The 22,234-nt window shown below is 38.6% G+C and overlaps 1 protein-coding gene across 2 annotated transcripts in view; it reads left to right on the top strand.

Moving 5' to 3' along the window:
• The first annotated feature begins 1,931 nt into the window (after positions 1-1,931).
• The window catches only part of cln3 (CLN3 lysosomal/endosomal transmembrane protein, battenin), a 36,416-nt gene continuing 16,113 nt past the window's right edge, over positions 1,932-22,234 (top strand). For both annotated transcript variants that reach the window (XM_042504688.1, XM_042504689.1), the window contains exons 1-9: positions 1,932-2,135; positions 2,215-2,251; positions 7,701-7,797; positions 7,930-8,013; positions 8,548-8,627; positions 9,087-9,172; positions 10,779-10,851; positions 12,455-12,598; positions 13,466-13,605. In XM_042504688.1, the coding sequence (XP_042360622.1) occupies positions 2,081-2,135; positions 2,215-2,251; positions 7,701-7,797; positions 7,930-8,013; positions 8,548-8,627; positions 9,087-9,172; positions 10,779-10,851; positions 12,455-12,598; positions 13,466-13,605 (796 nt within the window). In that variant the 5' untranslated portion in view covers positions 1,932-2,080. The remainder of the gene's footprint in view (positions 2,136-2,214; positions 2,252-7,700; positions 7,798-7,929; positions 8,014-8,547; positions 8,628-9,086; positions 9,173-10,778; positions 10,852-12,454; positions 12,599-13,465; positions 13,606-22,234) is intronic.

Below are 22,234 nucleotides of genomic sequence, written 5' to 3'. Positions count from 1 at the left end.
AAACAGCTTTTAATGTCTAATCAATGACATATAAATTGTAATATTGTGTGAATTTTATTTTGTATTTTAATGTATTCTATTTTATGATTTCTTGACTTCTGTAAGGTGTCTGAGTTTTTTGAAAAGCACACATAAATAAAATGTATTATTATTATTAAGTGCAGATTCAAGCTTAAACTTTGCTTGAGTATTTCCACTATGTAAGGCTTTATATTTTTGTCCCATGACATTTAGGAGATAAATATACTTTTATTTTTATATGCATCTCAGAGTTGTAGAGTTCTTTTTTAATTAATAATGTTGTGCATAATGTTAATATTAGCTCATGAAATATTATCTATTGGCAAACAAGACTGGTTGCTATAGGCAGAGCTCTCGAGATTCCTCTCTGTTACATGCTAACCTATGTTATTTAGGTTAGCTATTTGTGATTAATATTGGACAACAATAATAGTGGATAATTTTGACTAAATCATAAATAAATCTTCTCACTGCTTTGTAAACTCTCCTGCTGATTCTGCTAACTGGCCGGTCAAGGTTTTTAAACGTAAACATCAGAAAAAACACCAAGAAGAAAGTGAAGAGGATGATCTCAAACTACAATCCCGATAGCATGGACAGGAAGGATTTTCAGGTTTTTCCTGACTTCCATCTACATTTTGATTGCACCACAAGGGGAATACAGAGTGGAATTACTTTACCCATTTGGTAAGACTGACCATGCAGCCATCTAGTTGAGATCAAATATGTATCCAGTGATTTAAGTTTCATTTGCTCCTCACTAACCAGCACACTGGACCCACGACAGTTTACCTACCTCCCCAAGTGACAGAAGACAGAAAAAAAACGTCATAGAACACATTCTCCACACCACCATATCTAACCTGGAAAAGAAATAGCTATGTGAGACGGCTGTTCATTGACTACAGCTCGGTGTTTAACACCAGCTTTCTCCAGACTGGTCACAAAGCTCAAGGAGCTGCGATCATAACATTGAATACTGATCCTGAGCTTAACCAAGCCTGACCCCCTCCAAACAGACACAGGCATGCTCATCTCTAGCAGAAAATGTAAATAGCCTACAAAAATGACATAATAAAATATGATCAACCTGTTGTCATCAGGTATCATTCTTCGGTCTGCACTGGGTGACAGTCAAATAACCCTGAATATAGTCCAAAGGCAGACGTGGCTGCAGATGATCTGACTAAGTTTTTGGTCTATAACAAAGTTAAAGACAAAAACTTTGTGGGTTAAGCTCATATGTTTAGAATGTGAAGTGCCATACAATTGTAAAATGTATAACTGTGCACAAAGTGTTTATTTTTGTCAGGTATGATGTGTATAGTAAGCTTTAACAGCAAGTGTGGGTATTAACTGAAAGCCTGGATGCTGCTGAGGTGTGTTCTTACCCTGACATCATGACCTGTGAGAGATGGAGCCAACAAATGCACATCTTAATGTATTACGAAATTAACCCAGAGATGATGATTACCAGAGAGTCCCTGCATCACCCCAGGTTTCCAAATTGATTTAAGAATGATTTATCGCTTTAACTTGATATAATACACAACACCTTCATAGATGGTGCTGTGTATTTGATGATGTAGCTTACAGGCTAGATATTAACTGTGCAAAGCAACTTCCCTTTGGGGCCGAAGGCTTTCATTCACTGAAATGTTCAAATTCATGACAGGGACAATGAAGGACAGCAAACTGGACCACAGCTGGCAAAGTCACAGTAAATAAACTAAGAACTAAAAAATATTTAAAGACATTGCGTTTTGTTATTACAAATTACTGTAATTTGCATATAAATAATAACGGTTTGTTCAAGTTTTTTACCATCTATATACCATCGATAAATGGGAACCTTTAAGGTTGATTTTGTTTCCGCGGGAATTTATTTGTATGATGCACTGCGTGTCATGTGACACCATCAAAATGTTCCGAGTTTGTAGTCTGTTGACTGTGCGATGTCTCCCTCGTATTTCCGTAGTTTAAACTGTTAGTCCGGTAAGGCCAGCCGGTCCGATAGCCCCCGTAGTTGTGTTCATTTGATGTGCGCTTCCTTTGAGACATGGAGCAGACAGGCAGCATGGACGCAGATTCGGCTGAACGCACTGACGGTGACGGTGGGTCTGCTAGCTGTCAGCTCTGTCGGACTAAAGTTAAAACTGTCTTCTAAAGGTTTGTGTTATCTATTCTTTGTAGGATATTGCACACGTTGGCGGAACTGGACTGGATTCTGGTGAGTGTCCAGTGTTTGCTGAAACACACACTGAAAAAAAAAGCTTGGTGGAAAGAGTGTAAGCCACTGGTAGATAGAAAATGAAACGAGTCAAACCTAAATCCAAACCAGTGAAGGCTTCAGTCAAGCCACAGAAGCAGCCACGGCTACAGTCACTGTCAGACAGAGGGAAATTTATCTTCACATAAAGCTTAATTTGACAAAAGACTACAAATTCCCTACAAACTCGCCCATGTGACATAAGATTGTGCAGTTTAGTGAAAGTGCTAATTTGAGCTTTAGAGGAAAAGCAACATCAGGATTCGCATTTAGGGCCCTATGAAATCTTTTTAATTCTTCAAGATTATGTTAATTTTTTCTGTGTTTTGTCTTAAATGAATATAAAGAAAATTCTTGGTTTTACAATTTTAAGCACATTTTGTCATCAGGAAGAGTGCCAAATCATGTGGTCAATGAATACAATTTCTACAATTCAATGTAATGATAATGAATTTATTAAAATCCTGCACTTTTTTTTTTAAATCAAAGAAAGTGCTTCAGCTTTTGAAGGTTCCCCTGATTTAAGTCTCTAGCCATAAAGATGGCAGCATCAGGATTGTCTGTCTATGAGGAGTGCAGGTCTTTACGTAGGTCCAACAGGGCAGTCCTTTATTTGCTTGTTGTGGAATGTAGACCACTGTGATAATGACTAATGTGAGCTTCCTCAGTAGAAAGTGCGGACTGTCATGTCAGTTCATATTTACCATAAAGTACACACCTCCCCTTTCCCAGAGTCCTTTGCTTTTCTTTTTTGTATTGCATCATATCCAACATGAGTTTCAATCTTGTGACGATATTTGCTACCCACAGATTTCTGGAACCCTTTTATAAAGTCACCTTCCTTTATATCCAGTCCCTCTTCCAGTCATAAAAGTCATGTAATTGCACTCTGTATTTTGGTAAATTCCATGATATTTTGCGTTTTACAGCTGACCCATTTTTATTGTTAATTTCCACGATTGCAATCAGAAAATTATAGGGCCCCACAAATTACAATTAAGTGTTAATGTCCTTTTAACCTGCCGAGATAAAATTGTAATGGCTGGAAAACAATTTTTCACCTTGTGAATGTGTGTATTTGCATGTGTCACCATGGCAAAATATGGTACTGAACTACCACAGAAGCACATTTGAGTACTTTTTTTTTACCTGTAATTTGGAACTGGTAACCAACTGTACCTCTTTTTCTGTGCTAATAAACATGTAATATCTAAACAAGCTGTGACATTGTAGGATAATACATGATTCTGTCTCTGTGCTCTTCCCATATGGAGCTAATATTCTGTCTATCTCTCTCTCTGTCTGATTGTTTGTGTGTGTGTGTGTGTCTGCTCATCTGGCAATGATTCAAGGCTTTTATATATACTATATAATAGCTCAATATATTATATCAGTTGTTTATTTTGTGTTAAAAGCACCAAATTCGGCAGACATGTTTGGATGTGTTTGAGACAAAACTGGATATAGGGCCATCACAAATTTTGTGATGGCCCAATATCCAGTTTGATGTGATTTTTCAAGATGGCCATAGCAAATGTGGCACAGATAATTTTACATGTAATGGCCTAGTTTCCATGTGTTATTTATGTATGCACTTTATTTTACATGTTTACAGACACCCCTGTTCAAGTTCAAGCATTTCTGTTTTGAGTATTAAAGGCACAATATCATCTGTGGGCATATAAGCTGTGGGTTTGCGCTGCATTCTTCAGTTGGCAGTTTGTTCCTAATAGACTATATATATATAACACATAACACTGCTGAAGACCAGCGAACTCACTGATTGTTTTCCACTTCTTCTTTCAGTTATCCTTTCAAATGTCACCTAAGCATTCTTACATGTTATAACTTTTACTTATCTATATATTGATCTATCAAGTTATTGTGCTTTCTTGCTATGCTTGACTAAATGACAGTGGTAGCTACTGTAGATTAGTTGGGACAACATTTAAGGTAGCTCTCCAGGGATTTAAGTGATTTATTTATCTACTTTTGATAATATAACTTTTCACAATATGTTCCCATGGGGTAGGGCTGTAGGGATTTGTGATAATTTTTGTTAAAAAAAGGTAAATTCGGAACAATTTTATGTTTTTATTGTTGTTATGAAGAATAGGCTAAGCTAATACAGGCTCAGCTGCAACTTGTTGCTACTGCAACAGTAAACATTCAGCTACTGGGCTGAAAGAACATTAACATATTGTGATCAGGCTATATTGTTATTATGAATAAGATTTAATGGGCCTAATACCACAACATTCTCCTAAATTTCTTTCATATTATCCATTAATTTTTTGGTAAGAGGAAGAATAGGTCAACTTCAGATGCACCAAATGTACTTCAACATTCAAATCTGCTATGACCAGGTTAGCTCAATGATGAATCCCACTGATCATAAGTCACCTGTTAGCAGAGATAACGCCTCCTAACTACCATGTAAGGACAGGTGGTGCAGTGTGCAAAGACTCTAGCACACAAACAAGACTGGAGACATTACAACAAAAAAGGCTTTAAGAAGAACAACTCTCTTCCAGTAGTGAAATTGACATAGGCACTGTTAAATAAACTTAAAAAAAAGAAAATGTAATTTTCCAGAATTTAAGTACTGGTGTTACAGGAAAATCAAAAACCAGCAATAACAAAACATTTGCCATGTCAGCAGCAGGAAGTAGTCAGATCCTCTGCTTAGACTAAGTCCAGGTTAAAAGTACTCATACCACACTGTAAAAAGTATTAAAAGTAAATGTGAAAAATTTTAAAGAAAGTCAATAAATCCAAATAATTAAAATAATGAAAAGAAAAAGCAGCAAGTTCTCATGCACATATATGAGAAGCTGAAACCAGTATTTATTAAAAGTCCAATATTTCTAATAAAAGATTTGTACTTAAGTACAGTACTTGAGTAAATTTACTTAGTTACATTCAGGCTCTGGGATCAATGCACCAAGTTTTGTATTTTTCTTTAACCCTTTAATTTAATGATGCAGTCATTAAAGTTATGCTTGAACAACATTTCCATTTAATTAAATGATATTCATGCACTTTAGAAATATTCCACAAATGTAAAACTTTTCATTTGTTGCCCGGGGCCACAATTTGTGAAAACAAGAAGTTTTCTTAGTCAGAGAGTCTCAACCACTCATAAAATAAAAGAAGATCTGTTCGTGCATCTTTTCTTCCATGAGGCCCAATGTTTATAGAATGAAAACCCATAATCCCTTTTCTACTAGAATCTAATGTAATGTGTTTGGTACACTTATAAGTCACAAGTTTAGTATCCTGTCCCATTTATATGTCTGTCTATCTTTCTGACCACAAGATGCAGTCATGAATGGGGATGGGGATCGTTCATTTTTATTGACATTGATACCATTATCGAGACTGTCACTGTCAGTCATGTTTTAACTGATTAGGAATAAATAATTTTAATTTAAATATTTATTTTGAAAAACCTTGGCTTCAATCGTTTTTATTATGTATTAAAAGATGATCAGAGCTCATGATAGGACGTTAAACAGGTTGTAATTCCATCTCTATGATCCATTTTATATTACAAGGAAGACAAATTTCCCACCCAGCAACTTGTATTATTCAATTTGCTGAGCAGAATATAAATGTTCTCTTCCTTGATGTTAAATTTGAACAAATCATGGTGATGTTTTATTTACCTTTATCTAATAGTTATATAACTGAGCTGAAATTGAACACATCACAGTGACGCCTTATGCAACCTCCTTTATTTAGCTAACTAGCTCTTATCCTGCCTATTTCAACTGGAATTTCAACATGGATTACCATTATTAAATGACAGGACTCGCTACAAAGTTTGGGTGTGCTTTCCACAGACTGTGCTGGCTATGCCCAGCAGCAGCTGACAGAGTTGAGGGAGATTTTTCAACTGCCAAACAAGTCAAAAGTTTTCCACTTTGGTTTAATTTGATGCAATGTTGATGTGCTTGGCCATTGAGGTTGTGTTCCCCCCCTTGCAAGAAATTATTTTGCAACATAAATTGTATTTTGCATCCACCTTGTCTTTGGCTTTGGTAAAATGTAGCCAAACTTTTAACCTCTTTGCACATTCAGCCATTCTCAAGCAACTGACCACCAGATTACTTCTTTCTTGGTTTATTACCCTTTGACAATGAAATTATATTAAAAAAACTTTATTGGACAATTGATGTACGCAGAGTAGTGATTGGATTTAAATGACATAACTTGACTTGAGATGTACTTTTACAACAAAGGACCCATGAGACTCGACAGCAGAATTGACAAGCTCAAATGCTATTGATTTTCTGTGTGAGTTGGTTAGGCCCTAGTTTTTATCAATATTAGTGCAAGGCATCATTTTGCAATACTTTTTTTGTAAATTCTGTTTATTACAATTTTTGTTTTTACAACGCAAATGCACAAACAGTACACATTAAAAAACATATTACAGGAACAATACTGCAAGACTAATCCATATGATAAAGAAGCTGGTGGCATTAATAGCACAAAGAAATAGAAATAATGCACAATACTTGTGCAGTATCCTATATTATGCGGTGAAATACATCAATAAAAAAAAAATTAATTAAACCCATGCCCTTTGTTCCTTATTCAAAAATATGGCAATTGACCATCATATCACAAATTTAAGTCCAGGTTATTATCAACTCTCAAAAGTTCCAGTGGCTTTCTCCATTTCTGCAGAAAAAGATGAGTTCTTCCATTGATATAATGTCCAAGTTTTTCCAGTCACAACCTCTGAGATCAGAAATTTCCACACAGAGATAGAAGGGGGGTCCTCTCCAACCCACTTTACCATTATGGCTTTTCTTGCTAAAATTAAAAACAACTGCATTACATCTTGGCTTTAAGAGAAGCAGGGACCTTCACAAGCAGACACAAAAGTGGGTGTTTGCATTCGAGAAACAATGCAACCTGGTGCCTATGTGAGATTTGCATTTAGGACAATTTGGTGAGGTTCCTGTCCTGTACTTACTATAGATATGTGGAGATATGTAGACATGATGCAAAATATTGTATTATAACTCTTAATACCTATTGCAAATCGAAGCTTCCTTTTTACGTTCCTGTTTCTTCCTCTTGCTCTGTCAAGAGTGTGCAAAAAATGTGTCGAGTGACATTATAAATCTAACGTGCACCCAACGGAACCTTCCACTGGTACAAAATTAGTTGAAAAATAAAGTTTATCGCAATCCAGCAAGGAGTTGATACTTTCACATCTGCTCAGGTCATTGCATCATGTGACCCCTGCAATACATTTTTGTACCCACGGAAATCGGTCAGTAAGAATAAAAACACAAAAATGAACCTCTCAGTCCGTGGCTTGGTTGTGAGTTATTGATGCATCTGAATCTGCTTACCCTTTATTATCTGTCTCCTCTTCTGATTACCTCCTTAGGCTCCTTGGATTGTGCAACAACTTTGCTTATGTGATAATGCTGAGTGCGGCCCATGACATCCTCATAAAACAAGAGTCAGAAAACGCCACAGCATCTGTAAGAAGGCAAACTTTTATTAAAATATTTCATATTATATTGACCCTTGTTATTGCTAATGGCTTTAAAGTCTGTATACTCAAAAAGAAAGCAAATTATTCTCTTTATGCCCTTTTCCTCTTTTATATCTAGACCTCAGCCTCATTGGCCGTGGATTTCCAAGGTGGGAACAGTAGCAACAGCAGCCGCTATGACTGCAATCCTGTCTCCACTGCGGTAAATGGAGATTCACCACACAACAGGAATCAACCATAACCAGTCTGAATATTAACAAAGAATTGTTAGTTTCTCACAACAGAGATGTTGTGTGTATTTTGGGTGATATCCTCAGACATCATTTAGCAGTAGTTACTGCCTTTTAAAATGTGTGTTAAAAAAGCAAAAGTAAGATGAGTAAACAGGTACAGAAACTAATCTGACAAAGCAGAACTAAAAGTAGCAGAATGGAAAATTGAAAAATGTTCAGCTGCTAGTAAGACAGAATCTCTATGTATTATGAGACAAAGTGATGCCTGAACAGAGAAAATGCGCGTTTGTAACTGACATACTGTGTGTGTGTGTGTGTGTGTGTGTGTGTGTGTGTGTGTGTATATATATGTATATATATGCCTCCCCAATAGCACTGGAAGCCGCTGCTATGGGCAACTATGAAAAATACTCCACAGAAATGTTATAATGTCATGTCCCTCAGCATGTTTGACATATCAACACTAACAATTTCAAAGAGGACTCTGGTGCTTTTCTCGTCAGGCGGTGCTGCTAGCTGATATCCTGCCAACACTTGTCATCAAGTTGTCTGCTCCCTTTGTGATTCACAAACTGCCTTATGGGTAAGATAATTGTTCGCATCGGACATCCCATCATTTTAATGTAGTGTTTTATATCGAAACATTTTAGACCAAATACATCTGGCATCATATACATTTCATTCACTAATTCTTTTCAGTTGCTTTCACTTTACAGTGTTTGTATCACTGCTGACCAACTGTCGATGAAACTCAACACTTCCTTGGTACTGGTAACATGATGTTTCTTTTTTCCTCTACAATGCTTCCCTTTGGTGGGCTTTTATTTTGAAAAAGTGTGTAGGAAGTGTTAAGCTTCATTGATGGTAACAGGTAGTGGTTATGATTTTATTGATTGGCCAGATTGTATTCAATATTTATTGACAGTACACAGAGTGGTTATCTTTGTATGACTTGTACATAGGGCTGTCTGTACGTTATTAGACAGTACTACATGAATATTGTACTGTGTTGTGCACTAACCACCTATTTCTTGTTTTCTAGTATCCGAGTGTTGTTCTGTGCCATCATGGCAGCAGCAAGTTTCCTTCTTGTGTCCTTCTCCTCAGCTGTGTGGATGAGCATTCTAGGTAAAGCTGCCATTTTTTACAGAGCTCTTGTTACTTTTAGTTACAGCTCTTATCATCATTGGTGGTGCAACTGTCAAGAATTCTGATGATGCATTAGATACAGCTTGATATATTTCCTGTTATCTTATCCGAATGGTTGCAGCTGTGGTTATTCCACAGAAATATGATACCGTTTTAGTCTTATCATGACCTGCTGCTACAGATATTTGTCGTCATGCCAACATTGATTGGTGAATTGATATTGAAGTTCAAGTTTGTAAATTTCCATACACTTGTCTTTGATACAGACTTCTGTCTGAATTTTGTAGCAAGGGAGTTTAAGAGAAGGAGGCAAATGAATCTAGCTAAAAAGTCTGTTACACCATAGACAGCTGTTACTATGTTTGAGATCAACGTACTTGTTCTCCTTCTGAGCATATCAGAGGTCAGAGTCCAGTATAGCCAAAAGGACCAAATCAAAACTTCTCTCACTCCACTGTGTATGAGCACATGATGAGACACAGTGGAACCATGTCTGAGACTATTAAGTTTTGTTGTCCTTGTCCTTGTCTCTGTCGTCCTGCACCTTTAGTGTTAAATATATTTTTTATGGCTTGTCTTTCTGTACACATGACATCTGTTGCACATCTGTCTGTCCTAGGAGAGGGGCCGTTCCTTGGTTGCTTCTCCTGAAGTTTTCTCCATTTTTTTCCCATTACTATGAAGGATGTTTTGGGGGTAGTTTTCCCATATCTGCTATGAGGTTCTAAGGTCAGAAGATATCAAATGCTGCACATATTGTAAACCCCGTGTCGTGAATTGTGATTCGTGATACATGCCATGAGGCCCTTTTTTCCTGTCCTGTGCATTCTGATTGCTGTGTTAATAATCTTGAGGCTTAGTTTTTGCCATCTTGTGAGGGACTCATCCATGGGTGAAGTATACTCTCAATCAAAAAATATGAAATGCAAATCACCTTCAAAAATGATCCAAGGCATACTAAAGGGTTGTGCAAAAATTAAAATACATTTTTTATGTGGCAATATGAATTAAAAATGAGGCCATTTGAGTTTAGGTTGTGATGACTTGACTTAATTATATTAATTATATATTAATATATATTAATTATATTGATCATTTTATAAGGCTTTACAGAAAGAGTTTTGGATATTGAAACGTGGAAAACAGGTGATAGTGGTAGTGTTATAGTTTTGGGAAGATTCTGTCTTTTGGTAGTAGGCAGCTTGGTTTAAGCCATTGAAAAAAACAGTGTACTGCACTGATGACATGTATATTGAAATAATAGAATAGAACACGACTTCTTTTGTTTACAAAGTGTAAAATTCTCTATGGGCTAAGCAATTCAGCTAGACAACTGACATAATTTTGAGGAAATTCATCATATCCTAAAAAACAAACAAGGCACTGGAAGGTATATGCTGAAATGGAAAGAGGACATAACATGATTCGATGTAGGAATACAAAACACAAAAATGATTCAGGTATGTGTTGATTTCAAAGGTAATTTTTCCTAGTCAAAGTAGGAAATAACCCCCTGTGGTTATTACTTTTCTGTAATTATTGAGCATATTAAAGGTGTCTTTGTCCTTCCTTCCTGTGTTTCTAGGAGTGATCTTTGCCAGTATCAGCTCCGGTTTGGGAGAACTGTCCTTCCTTGCGCTCACTGTCTACTTCAGCAGGTAAACAACCATTCCAACCTCACATGACTATCTCTAATCAATTTTAGAGATGTAATACTACTACTACTACTACTACTACTACTACTACTACTACTACCACTACTACTACTACTACTACTAATAATAATAATAGATTTTGTTATTCACTCTACATTTGAAACAAATTTGTGCTACATAGTAAAATGATTAGCATAACAGCATGTAATGACAGCAGATGACTGTACCTATTATTACTGCAGTAATAATTATTAGCAGTTTCAACAACTATTTAATAACTGAGAACATGTTTAAAAACAGCTTGTATTTTTACATGTTTAACTGCAGGTTGCAAATATATTTCCAGCCATTTTCAGAGTTTTTGTTTGGCCTCCTTTTGTGTTCATGTTTGAGATGCACTTCTGTGGTACAAAAAAGCAAATATTCACCTTAAGTCAAAAAAACTAGTGATACTAAGATTTCTAAACTATGAAATAATTAAAATTATAAATTAAAATTATAACTTTGTATATCAAAATAAAAGAGCGATTTGTATATGACTTGTGATAATTTTGATTTACTATGAGAATTTTTTTTTTCTTAATTATTCTAACTTTCATGCCTCACTTTTATTTCCTTGCTTCTAGTTGTAAACAGAGGCTGTTTGAAAATATCTTTCTTTTTTGGAAACTTTGAGGACGTCCATGATTTCAGAATCGTGTAGTGTTTGTGTGTTTTTAGTTACTTGACTCAGAAATCACTAAGATACACTACACAACATTTAAAATTGTCAGATGTGTACTTTTCAAACTACATAACATGCCATCTTGTAATCAGTTGTCTTTAAAGCGTGCATTTCACGCTACATGACCACAGGAGGTCACACACTACAAGATCTTTCACCAGGAGGAATCCCTGATGAGAATGTCAGGTGCCAAACTTCATTTTGTTACGACAACACTTCAGAAAACTCACACATGACGGAAATGACGCCACTTGTGACAGAAAATTCAGTGCATAATCATATGCAGACTTCCCTTTACGCTTGTACGTCACAGTGCAATACTGTGCAATACAGTATAACTGTACCAAATCTGGAAATTGATTTGAAATAACTTAAACTGAAAATGCAGCAATATCATAGAAATGTAAACTTTTTGTAAAGTCATTGCACATACATAGTCAGAATGTTAGTCAAAATGCACATGTAAACAGTGGGATTTCAAAAACAATTTTTTACATCGCAAAAATTTTGCTCTTTGTAATCAGATGTCGTTGTGGTCTGATGAAATCTACTGAGAAGACTGAAAATTTGAGTTCAGAAAGGTCTGCATTTAACACTTGCTAAAAAAAAGAAGGTATAGTCTGGAATTTAATCCGTCTGTGGGTTTATGTCGGTTATCATGATAATCAACATTTGATTGATATTACTTACCGGCAGGCAATTTCACCACGGTTATCCTGATAACTGGAAGCTGTTACAGTAGCCGTAGCTGCAATTGATCTAACAAACCACATGTACGCGTGTACAGTATGTCATTGTGTTTTTGTAATGCATCTGCAATAAATACAGATTCATTAAGATATTTAATTTGGATTGTAAGCACTGTTTTCTCACCTGCTTCAGGGATGTACTGGGAGGCTGGGGCTCGGGTACTGGTGGTGCTGGTGTTGCTGGAGCCCTCCTGTACTCAGGCCTCACCCAAGTTGGCCTGTCTCCCCATATCACGCTTCTCATCATGCTGGTGGTACCATTTGCTATGTTGATTAGGTAAGTAAGGAAGTGAAAAGATATGATAAAAAATACCATTTGACAACTAATTAATATCTGACACTTGGAAAATAGACTATATTTACACATATATATAAGTATAGACAAAGAATAGAAAGATTGTTGTGGGTGTTCATGCATGTCACAGATTTCACTCTTTGAACAGATGGATCTGCACACTTACAATTAATGCTTATTGCACTGTTTCATGTTTTGTTTTACAACTCAACTTTGAAGTTGTAAACAGAAAATTCAATATAATTTTAAATATGAAAAAGTTAAGAGTCGTCACTCTTTTTGATTCTGTTATTATTTACCATATTCTTTGACTATAATTTTGGATTTCACAGACCAAGAAGGCTGCTTTCAGTTCTTATATTTAAGGCAACATTAAGGCATTATCTGGGTTGTACATCCCTCCTTGTGTCTATCTGTCCATATGTACATGATTTTACACAAATTTCTAATAGGATAAAATGATGAAGTGATGACATTTTGTATCCAAAAGGTCAAAGGTCATAATGTTTTGCAAAACACTTTTCTGGCCATTACTCAACATCATATCTCAAGAGCAGAAGGGGAGTCATTTGGTCAGATACTGACTTGATGACACTAATCCTAGAAGCCACCCTGAAACTGTGCTAATGAAACAGATTCTCTGTCCTCCTCGGGAGAAGATCTGTAAGAAGCATCCATGTTTGCACAGACATGGATGTAAACTGTAACAGCAACTTGGTTCATGGAGGCATATAACCATAAGGCGGTACTTCTAGTTTCTCTGTATATTCCTTCTCTTGTTTTACTCACAGATCAAATGACATGATTCTTCTTGGCTTTTCATTGTGCTTTTCCTAACACTACCACCAGCTATTTTTTCCTGCTGGTTCTTCCACCTTCATTACCTCAGTGGAGAGGCAGGGAGACAGAATATGCAGCTGTGGGCTCAGAAGAGAGACAGCAGCTGATGGATGGGTCAGAAGGAGAGGAGCAAGCAAAATCAACCCCAGGTACACCTCACAACCCACGCTACAAATAACAAAACACATAATACATCAATATTATTTGACACAACACAACATACTGGTGCAGTGGTGAGCATTATTGCCTTACAGCAAGAGGGTCCTGGGTTTGAACCTGGGGTGAGGGGCCCTTCTTTGGGGCGTTTGCATGTTCTTCCTTGTCAGCCTGGGTTTTCTCCAGTCTGTCCAGCCTCCTGCCACAGTCCAAAGTCATGCAGGTTAATTGGTGACTCTAAACTGGCTGAATGTGAGTGTGAATGGTTGTCTGTTATATATTATATGTCAGCCCTTTGAAAGTCTGGTTACTGATAATTAATGAATGAATTACTAAAAATAATTGGACATAAAAAAAAATCCAGTTAAAGCAGGGCTTTGAAAAATGCATTATTATATAATTTTGTTGCTTGGTGATTTAAGAGTTTAACATCAGCTGCCTTTGCACGATGCATTCATTGGAAAGGCCTAATAGCAGTGCATTGCTGTAATCTAATCAGATGAAGGCATGTGTCCGTTTTGCAGTGAAAAAAGTTTTATCTTAATCAGGCTTTTGAGGTGAAAAAAATGCACTTTACACTTTAAAGTGAGATATTACATTAGTGAAAACATAGTTTATTGTGAGGCCAGATAACTTTATAGCCCCAGTGTTTTTATCTTGGATTGGTTGGAGGATGTTGCATGTCATTCATTTACACAGGCTTGCATTAGAAAGGTAAAATTGCTTAAGGGTTGTTAAAAGGTGATTGATTCATTCCATGTGCTTACCTTCGTCACTAAGTAAGACTTCAAATAGAGTGTAGGCTATTCCTTGACATCTGCATAGTTGGGGACTACTTGCCACTTGCATGCTGGATGCACGCTGGTTGGTTATTGAACACCTTGGCACAGTGACTGTGGGCAGCTTCTTGAAGGCTTTTGAACACAGTGAGGTTGCCAGGTTTGGTACATCGTGCCTGTATAAAGGCTTAAACCTGTGGTCACTGACTATCTGGTAACTTGCAATGTAGCCAGAGATGCTGTTTAAAGGATTTGGGCAAATGGATAAATGCTGATTGTCAGTAAATAGCTTCAACGCAACAACCCCTAAAAAAGGATGTGGTTTTTTTTAGTATCTAAAAATTACATTTGTAATCGTGTCAGTCTAGTGATGTGATTAGAGAGTAGTAGTCTTGTGGCGCTGGAGTGCTGAGGGTCAGCAGTGAAGAGGTGCAATTGTACACTCTCACCACCTGGGGGCAGTCCATCAACAATTCAGTCAAACACAGTGTTTAGATCCAGATCATTGAGCCCACTTGTGAGGCTGGAGGTTACTATGGTATTGAATGCTGAGCTATAGTCAACAAAGAGTATCCTGGTAGAAGTATCCCTCCCTTCCAGGACAGGTTGGTGTATAGGACTTGGGCATTTTCTGTGGCTCTGTGTAAGCAGTGTGTGTATGGGTGTAGAAAATTACAGGAGGTTAAGGGTTAGGGGAGCATGGGAAAGATGACAGATTTAACCAGCCTCTCAAGATGCTTGCTGGCTATGAGCGCACCAGTTATTTTGACTGACCATATTTTGTTGTTTGAGGGACAGGGACAATGGTGGTAATGGTGATTCTCTAGCAGTGGTGTCAAACCTGGCATAGAAGGAATTAAGGTCATCTGGAAGGATGGGTGCTGTTTGTGATTTGCTGTTTTTTTCCTCAGAAGTCCATAACAGTCTGGAGTCCCAGCTTTGATTGTTGGATGTAAGCTTGGACCCCATCTATTGTCTTTACTCCCTCATTGCCTGTTCCATTCCTGTTCCATAATTGCACCTCTTCACTGCTGACCCTCAGCACTCCAGCGCCACAATTCCTGTAGCCTATTTAGGCTACACACAAAGAACAGGAATGGAACAGGCAAATGCAAGCAAATGCAAGCAAATACAAGCAAATGCTTGTCAGTGTAGCCAAGGCCCAAGCACAGTCATGACTACGATCCAAGCTGAGCCGAAAGTAGGAACACAGCATCAGTGCAGCCACAACACAAGCACAGCCAAAGGCAGGATCACAGCATCAGCACAACAATCACAACCATCCAGGTGAAGCCATGATCCGAGAAATCTATGAAACAAGGGAGCAGAAATGCTCCAGAGAAAATGCTGAGTTAGTGTTATGCAGTAAAAGGACATGAGCGAGAGAAATGAAGAGAGCGAGAGAGGGAGAAAGGAGCTCATTGTATGAGCAAATGTGATGAAATCTCATGTATTAAACACTGCTGAGAGTCTCTGCTGTGTTTTTAGGGGCGCACGGCTCTACTCCTCTGTGCAGCTGCTCCTTCACTCTCTCTGTCACTTGCACTTTTACACAAAGCCGTCTCGAGTGCTACTCGTTCTTTGCCTTTGATTACAGTAAAAGACATCATCTGATCACTAAAATGTCACCAGCCGCCAGTCATCTGGTGGCTAACGCTGCGTGCATACAGATGAAGGTCATATGTTACTGACTGTCACTGTGGTACTGAGGATTTCTCATTCCACAGTTTCATCTCCTCTCTCCTCACATCCCCTGGAGGGACTAAGATGCGAGGAAAGGAAGCAAGTGAAGGAGGCTTGGAGTCAGGTTCGTGTAATGAAAAGCAACCTAGGAACCACAAGTAACCATGCATTTCCAGAGCACAGTGCTCTATAAGGATGATAGGGAACTATGAGCTGTGAAAGATATGACAGAGCCTGATGATTTAGAGCTTTGTAATTAAGGAGAAGTATTTTATCCAATTCTTGTTTTTACAGGGAGCCAGTGCAAAGAAGCTAAAAGTGAGGATATCTCTTTTGATCTTTTTTCTTGGTTCTCATTAGTACACCTGCCGCAGCATTCTTGACAAGTTGGAGAGTCTTTAGACACTTGTTGAGGCAACCCTATAATAGGAAGTTACGGTAATCCCGCCTAGAAGTAATAAATGCGTGCAGTAATTTTTCAGCATCTGTTTGAAACAGGATATGCCTAAGTTTTGCAATATCACGCATGTGAATACAGTCCTTGAAGTTGATAAATAAATAAATCTAATATAAATATGACTCTGACGTTCCTTACAATTGTGCTAGAGGCCAAGGCAATGCCATCTATAGAAATTATATCCTTAGAAAAAGAGTTTCTGAGGTGTTTGGGGCCAAGAACAATAACTTCAGTTTTATTTAACATCAAGAAATTGCAGCTCATCCAGGCTTTTAGGTCCTACACTTATAGTTTAGATAACTGATTGGTTTCATCTGGCTTCATAGATAAATACAGTTGGTATCATCCACATAACAATTGGAATTTAGAGAGTGATTTTTAATGTTTAATGTTGCGGGGGAAGCTTATATAAAATGAAAAGGATTAAGCCAAGCACAGAACCTTAGTATGCACTGAGAATTGATCATTAATATAAACAAAGTGAGAATGGTCTGATAAGTATGATTTAAACCAACTTAGTGCCGTTCCTTCAAGGCCAATTAAGTGCTCCAGTCTGTGTAGTAAGATTCAATGGTTAATTGTGTCAAATGCGGCACTGAGATCTAATAAGATTAGACCTTTACAGAGACAGAGTCTTTTATCAGAGGCGATCAGTGAGTCATTAGGAATTTTAACTAGTGCCGTCTCTGTACTATGATGCACTCTAAATCCTGACAGAAAATCCTCAAATAAAGAACTGTCTTGGAGAAAGTCACAGAGCTGATTAGCAACTACTTTCTAATTTTTATAAATAAAGGGGAGATTAGAAATCTGTCTACAGCTTGCTGAAAGCTCTGGATCGAGAGTGGGCTTCTTTAGAAGAGGTTTAATGACAGCTACTTGAAAGGACTGTAGTACATAGCTTGATAATAAAGACACATTGATTATTTCTAATAAAGAGCCTAGTTGGAATGGGGTCTAACAGGCAAGTTGATGGCTTGCATAAGGAAATCACTGAAGTGATGATGAAGGTCATGATGAAGGTCAGTGGTGGAAACACAGTCTAAGTAAATTTCAGACCTTACTGCTATATTGAAATTACCTGTGTTCGAGTTCAGGTCAGTTGAGGGCAGGAGGTGATGGATTTTATCTCTAATATTTATAATTCTATCATTAAAGAAACTCTTTACGTCCTTGCTACTGCGGGCTAAAGTAATATAAGGCTCTATAAAACTGTGACTGTGTCAGCCTGGCTACAGTGTTGAATAGAAACCTAGAATTGTTTTTATTATCTTCAATTAATGATGAGTAATAGTTTGCTCTGGCATGATGAGGGGCCTTTCAATACATAGTTTTAAGACTGTCCTGCTAGACGAAACGGGACTCTTCGAGGTTGGTTGAACGCCAATTTCATTCAGATTTTCACAATATTTGTTTTAATTTGTGGGTTTGGGGGTTAAACCATGGAGCTAATTTTCTTTGTTTCATTATTTTCTTCTTAAAAGGTCGAGAGTTGATTGCAGTGAGTCAGTAGCACTATCAAGAAGATAATCAATTTGGGGAGTCATGGCAAGGAATAGATGAATGCTATTGATAGAAACTGCAAAAACGGTGAAAGGAAATGTGATCTCTTTACCTATTTTGACCACAAGTGGTCATAATGACTGCATAAGACTGATGCGACCGCATGTCTCTGAAAAAGGGCAACACTGCACACAGCAGTGAACTAGTGTTTGGTCACTGTAGCGCCGAGGCTGGAGATGCCTTTTTCCTGTTGTATGTAGGTGGAGCTATAACAAAGTATTGACAAGTAGATGTCTTCAGGCTATGACACTTATGCAGCATGTGAAGTTTGAGACGCCTTGGAACATGCCAAGTCAAATGACAGCAGCTTCCTGTGTTATTTTGGAATATTATAAAATGTTGCCCACTACAGTTGACAGTCAGAGTTCACAGTTAACTTTTTTAATTAACCATCCAATTTGGCTGGGAAGAAAAAATCTACTAGCCAGGCATATTTTTAACCAGACAAAAAAATAAATAGCCTTTTTTCCCTCACATATACATTTCTTAAAGAAGAGCAGAGATACCGGTTGAAGCTTCTATCAGGAAATGTTTATTACAACCACATGGGTCGACACAGGAACGAGAGAAACATGCAAGTGGCCGTTCGACAACGAACAGAGAAAAGACAGTGGTATTTATGCTGACGTAGAGGTTGGGATCAAATTCTAACATGTCAGGAACTAAGGTTCTCCTTAGAAGTGAGGAATGTGTTTGTGTTACTAAATTTGCTGGCACTGGTCCATCTCAGGTATCTATGGTCAACTTACAGGCACTAAGGCTTCACTATATATGGGTAGCTCTTTACTTGAGGTAGACATAGAATCTCGAACTAACTGTGGAGGATGCATAATCCTAAAATACATACTAACAGTTCCCCCTTTTTCTTATCTTTTTAAAATTTTTTTTTTTTAATTTTATTTATTTATCATGATACTCTTCTTTTATAACACTTCACACAAACACACTATAATAACTAGCAAATTAAAACACCATGCATAATAACAGACTCCAAATAGGATATAGCAACTGTCAACCATCAATAACATCATCCCCGAGTATAACAGATATGAGTAAATGAGCATTGTTGACAATAATGTGTAGGTGCTAGCTTCGTCACTTGGAATCATCAGGTTTGTCCCATCCTCTCTTAAGGCACGGTTGGATTTCTCTTCCTCTACTAAGGCCTGAGGAACATAGACCCAGTTTAATTTGAGAAACCCAGACCTCCCTCTTTCACCTATACCTTCCCAAACTAAAGATGAGGGAATGGGAATTGTTCCTTCAAAATCTTTGTATATGGAGCAGCAACCTTCTAAGATAGTCAAAACATAAGATTAGCAATAAATCAGCATCATCACGTAATATATGTCTGTAATTGATGAATGCTGCTTAGTCCACATCATCAACAGAATCATCAGAACCGTCAGAAGACCGAGATCTGGACTCAGAACGATCCGGCTCAGGTGGGGGGTATATGTTGATGTTTCTAACCGGATTTTGAATCATGGTCATGTATGTGAATGAAGAAACAGATTTTAAAATTAGTGCACAGAGAATAGGAAAACAGCAACATACTACTACAGCAACTATTAAAACAATATCTAATATGGGAGCCATAATACTCATAAGCCGTGCTACTGTAGGGTTTCCATTAAAGAATTGCATACCATATTTGTGAATTGCTATGACCTGCTGTAGCTTGTGTGTCACTATTGCTCCTGATAATTCCTTCCTGTATCTCCTGTAAATATCTAATTGCAACAGTCAGATAACCTAGACCTTCTGACTCTGAGGGAATATATGTACAACATCCCTCACCTACAATTGCACAAACATCACCTTGAGAGGCAGTCACAGCATCTAGAGCAGGGGTATTCAACTAAAATTCAAAGGGGTCCTGTTGCTAAAATTTTGTTTGGCTGCGATTAGTTTGGCTGCTTGATTGTTGTTTGTATGTAAGTGTTGGCATTCCATTGCTTTGAACATGGTTGATGCCAGAACTATTACCCGTGTTACTGTTATCGTCAGAAGTTATAAGTACACATCCAATTATCATACAACAGATGATAATACTAAAGGTGATAATGGGATTAATGAGGTAAGAGTGTGCCAAAGGATATTTGTCGTCTTTGTTGGCTATCGGTCGAGCCTCCTTTCCAGCACCCTGGAGTAAACTTTCCCGTGGTGGCTGAGCAGTGTGATACCCTGATAGTTGGAGCACACCCTCTGGTTCCCTGTTTTGAAAATGCGAACCACCACCCTGGTCTGCCACTCCACAGGCACCATACCTGACCTCCACGCGACATTGAACATACGTGTTAGCCAAGACAGCCCAATGTCCAGAGTCTTCAGCATCTAAGAGTGAATCTCATCCACACCAGGCGCCTTGCCACCAAGGAGCTTCTTGACTACCTCAGCAACCTTTGCTAGGGATATGGACGATGGTTGCCCCGAGCCCTCAGTCTCTGCCGCCTCTACAGAGGACATGACGGCTGGGTTCAGGAGTTCCTCAAAGTGCTCCTTCCGCCGCTCGACAATATCTCTAAGTCCGGGTCAGCAGATCTCCTTCCCTGCTGTACACAGCCTGAGACAAGCCCTGCTTTCCCTTCCAGAGATGTCTCATGGTTTACCAGAACTTCCTTGAGGCCAACCAAAAGTCCTCCTCCATGGCCTCCCAAACTCCTCCTACACCCAAGTTTTTGCTTTGTGACTGCCTCAGCTGCAGCTCTTTTGGCCAAATGGTACCTGTCTGCTGCTTTAGGAGACCCCTGGGCCAATAAAGCTCGAAAAGCCTCCTCCCTCAGCCTGACAGCCTCCTTCACCACTGGTGTCCACCACCGGGTCTTTCGGTTGCTGCCACAACGGGCACCAACTACTTTCTGGCTACATCTTCAAGTAGCTGCTTCCAGAATGGAAGCTTTGAACAAGGACCACTCTGATTCCATGTCCCCAACCTCCTGTAGGATGCTCGAAAAGTTCTTCCAGAGATGTGAGTAGAAGACCTGGCGGACAGGGGCCTTCACCATGCATTCTCAGTTCACCCTAACTACACGTTTGGGTTTACCGGGTCTGTCCGGGAGCCTCCCCCGCCACCTGATCCAACTCACCACCAGGTGGTAATCAGACAGCTCTGCTCCTTTCTACACCCCAGTGTCAAAGACATACGCCTGCAGATCAGATGATAGGACCACAAAGTCAATCATAGATCTTTGGCCTAGGGATCTCTGGTACCAAGTACACTTATGAACATCCCTATTCTCAAACATGGTGTTTGTTACGGACAGTCCATGACTTGTACAGAAGATCAGTAACAAAATGCTACTCAGGTTCAGATTGGGTAGGCCGTTTCTCCCAATCAAGCCCCTCCAGGTTTCTTCATTGTTGCCCATGTAAGTGATGAAGTCCCACAGGTGAACTACAGAGTCCCTGGTCAACATTCTTTCCGGGATACTGGCCAAAGACTCCAAGAACAGCGGGTAACCGCTGTTTGGTGCATACGAACAGACAATGGTCAGACACCTCCTCCTAACAACTTGCAGCCTCATCGAGGCAACCCACTCCGGAAAAGGAGACAGTCCAGCCCCTCTAGAGGGGTGTGATTCTAGAGCCAGAGCTTTGCATGGAGATGAGCCTAACTATATCTAGCTGGTACTGCTCCACCTCCTGCACAGGTTCTGGCTCTTTCACTGTCAGAGAGGTGACATTCCACATCCTCAGAGCTAGTCTGTGAAGCCAGGGTCAGCACGCCCGGGGCCCCACCTCTGCCTGCTGCTTGGCACACAATGCACTCAACCCTGATCCCTGTCCCTGCATGTGTTGAGTCCAAATGGAGAGATGATGGATGTACTCTGAATAAAAAATATTTTTAATTTCTTATCATGTACTCCTAGTAGACTCTCCCAATGCTAGCACTCACAGCATGCTCCTCCTCACCCTAAAATGTGATATCTAGTATCCACTTAATGTCTGTGTCAGTTTTGGTAGCAAACGCATAAAGTCTTGGATATCGTCTTGGAGATATCGATGTAATTAATTTAGCATATTCCAAAAAATATATAGTGATGGACCTCCGAATTGACCAGATGTTGCAGTGAGGAAAACTTTTGATTGATTTGGTTGGTTTTGGTTGATACGAAAGATTTGAAATTGGTGTGGTAT

Source organism: Plectropomus leopardus, chromosome 17 (genome assembly GCF_008729295.1).
Source record: "Plectropomus leopardus isolate mb chromosome 17, YSFRI_Pleo_2.0, whole genome shotgun sequence".
NCBI classification, from domain to species: domain Eukaryota; kingdom Metazoa; phylum Chordata; class Actinopteri; order Perciformes; family Serranidae; genus Plectropomus; species Plectropomus leopardus.
Note: the sequence above shows the minus strand (reverse complement) of the source record. Positions and strands in the feature narration are given on the sequence as shown.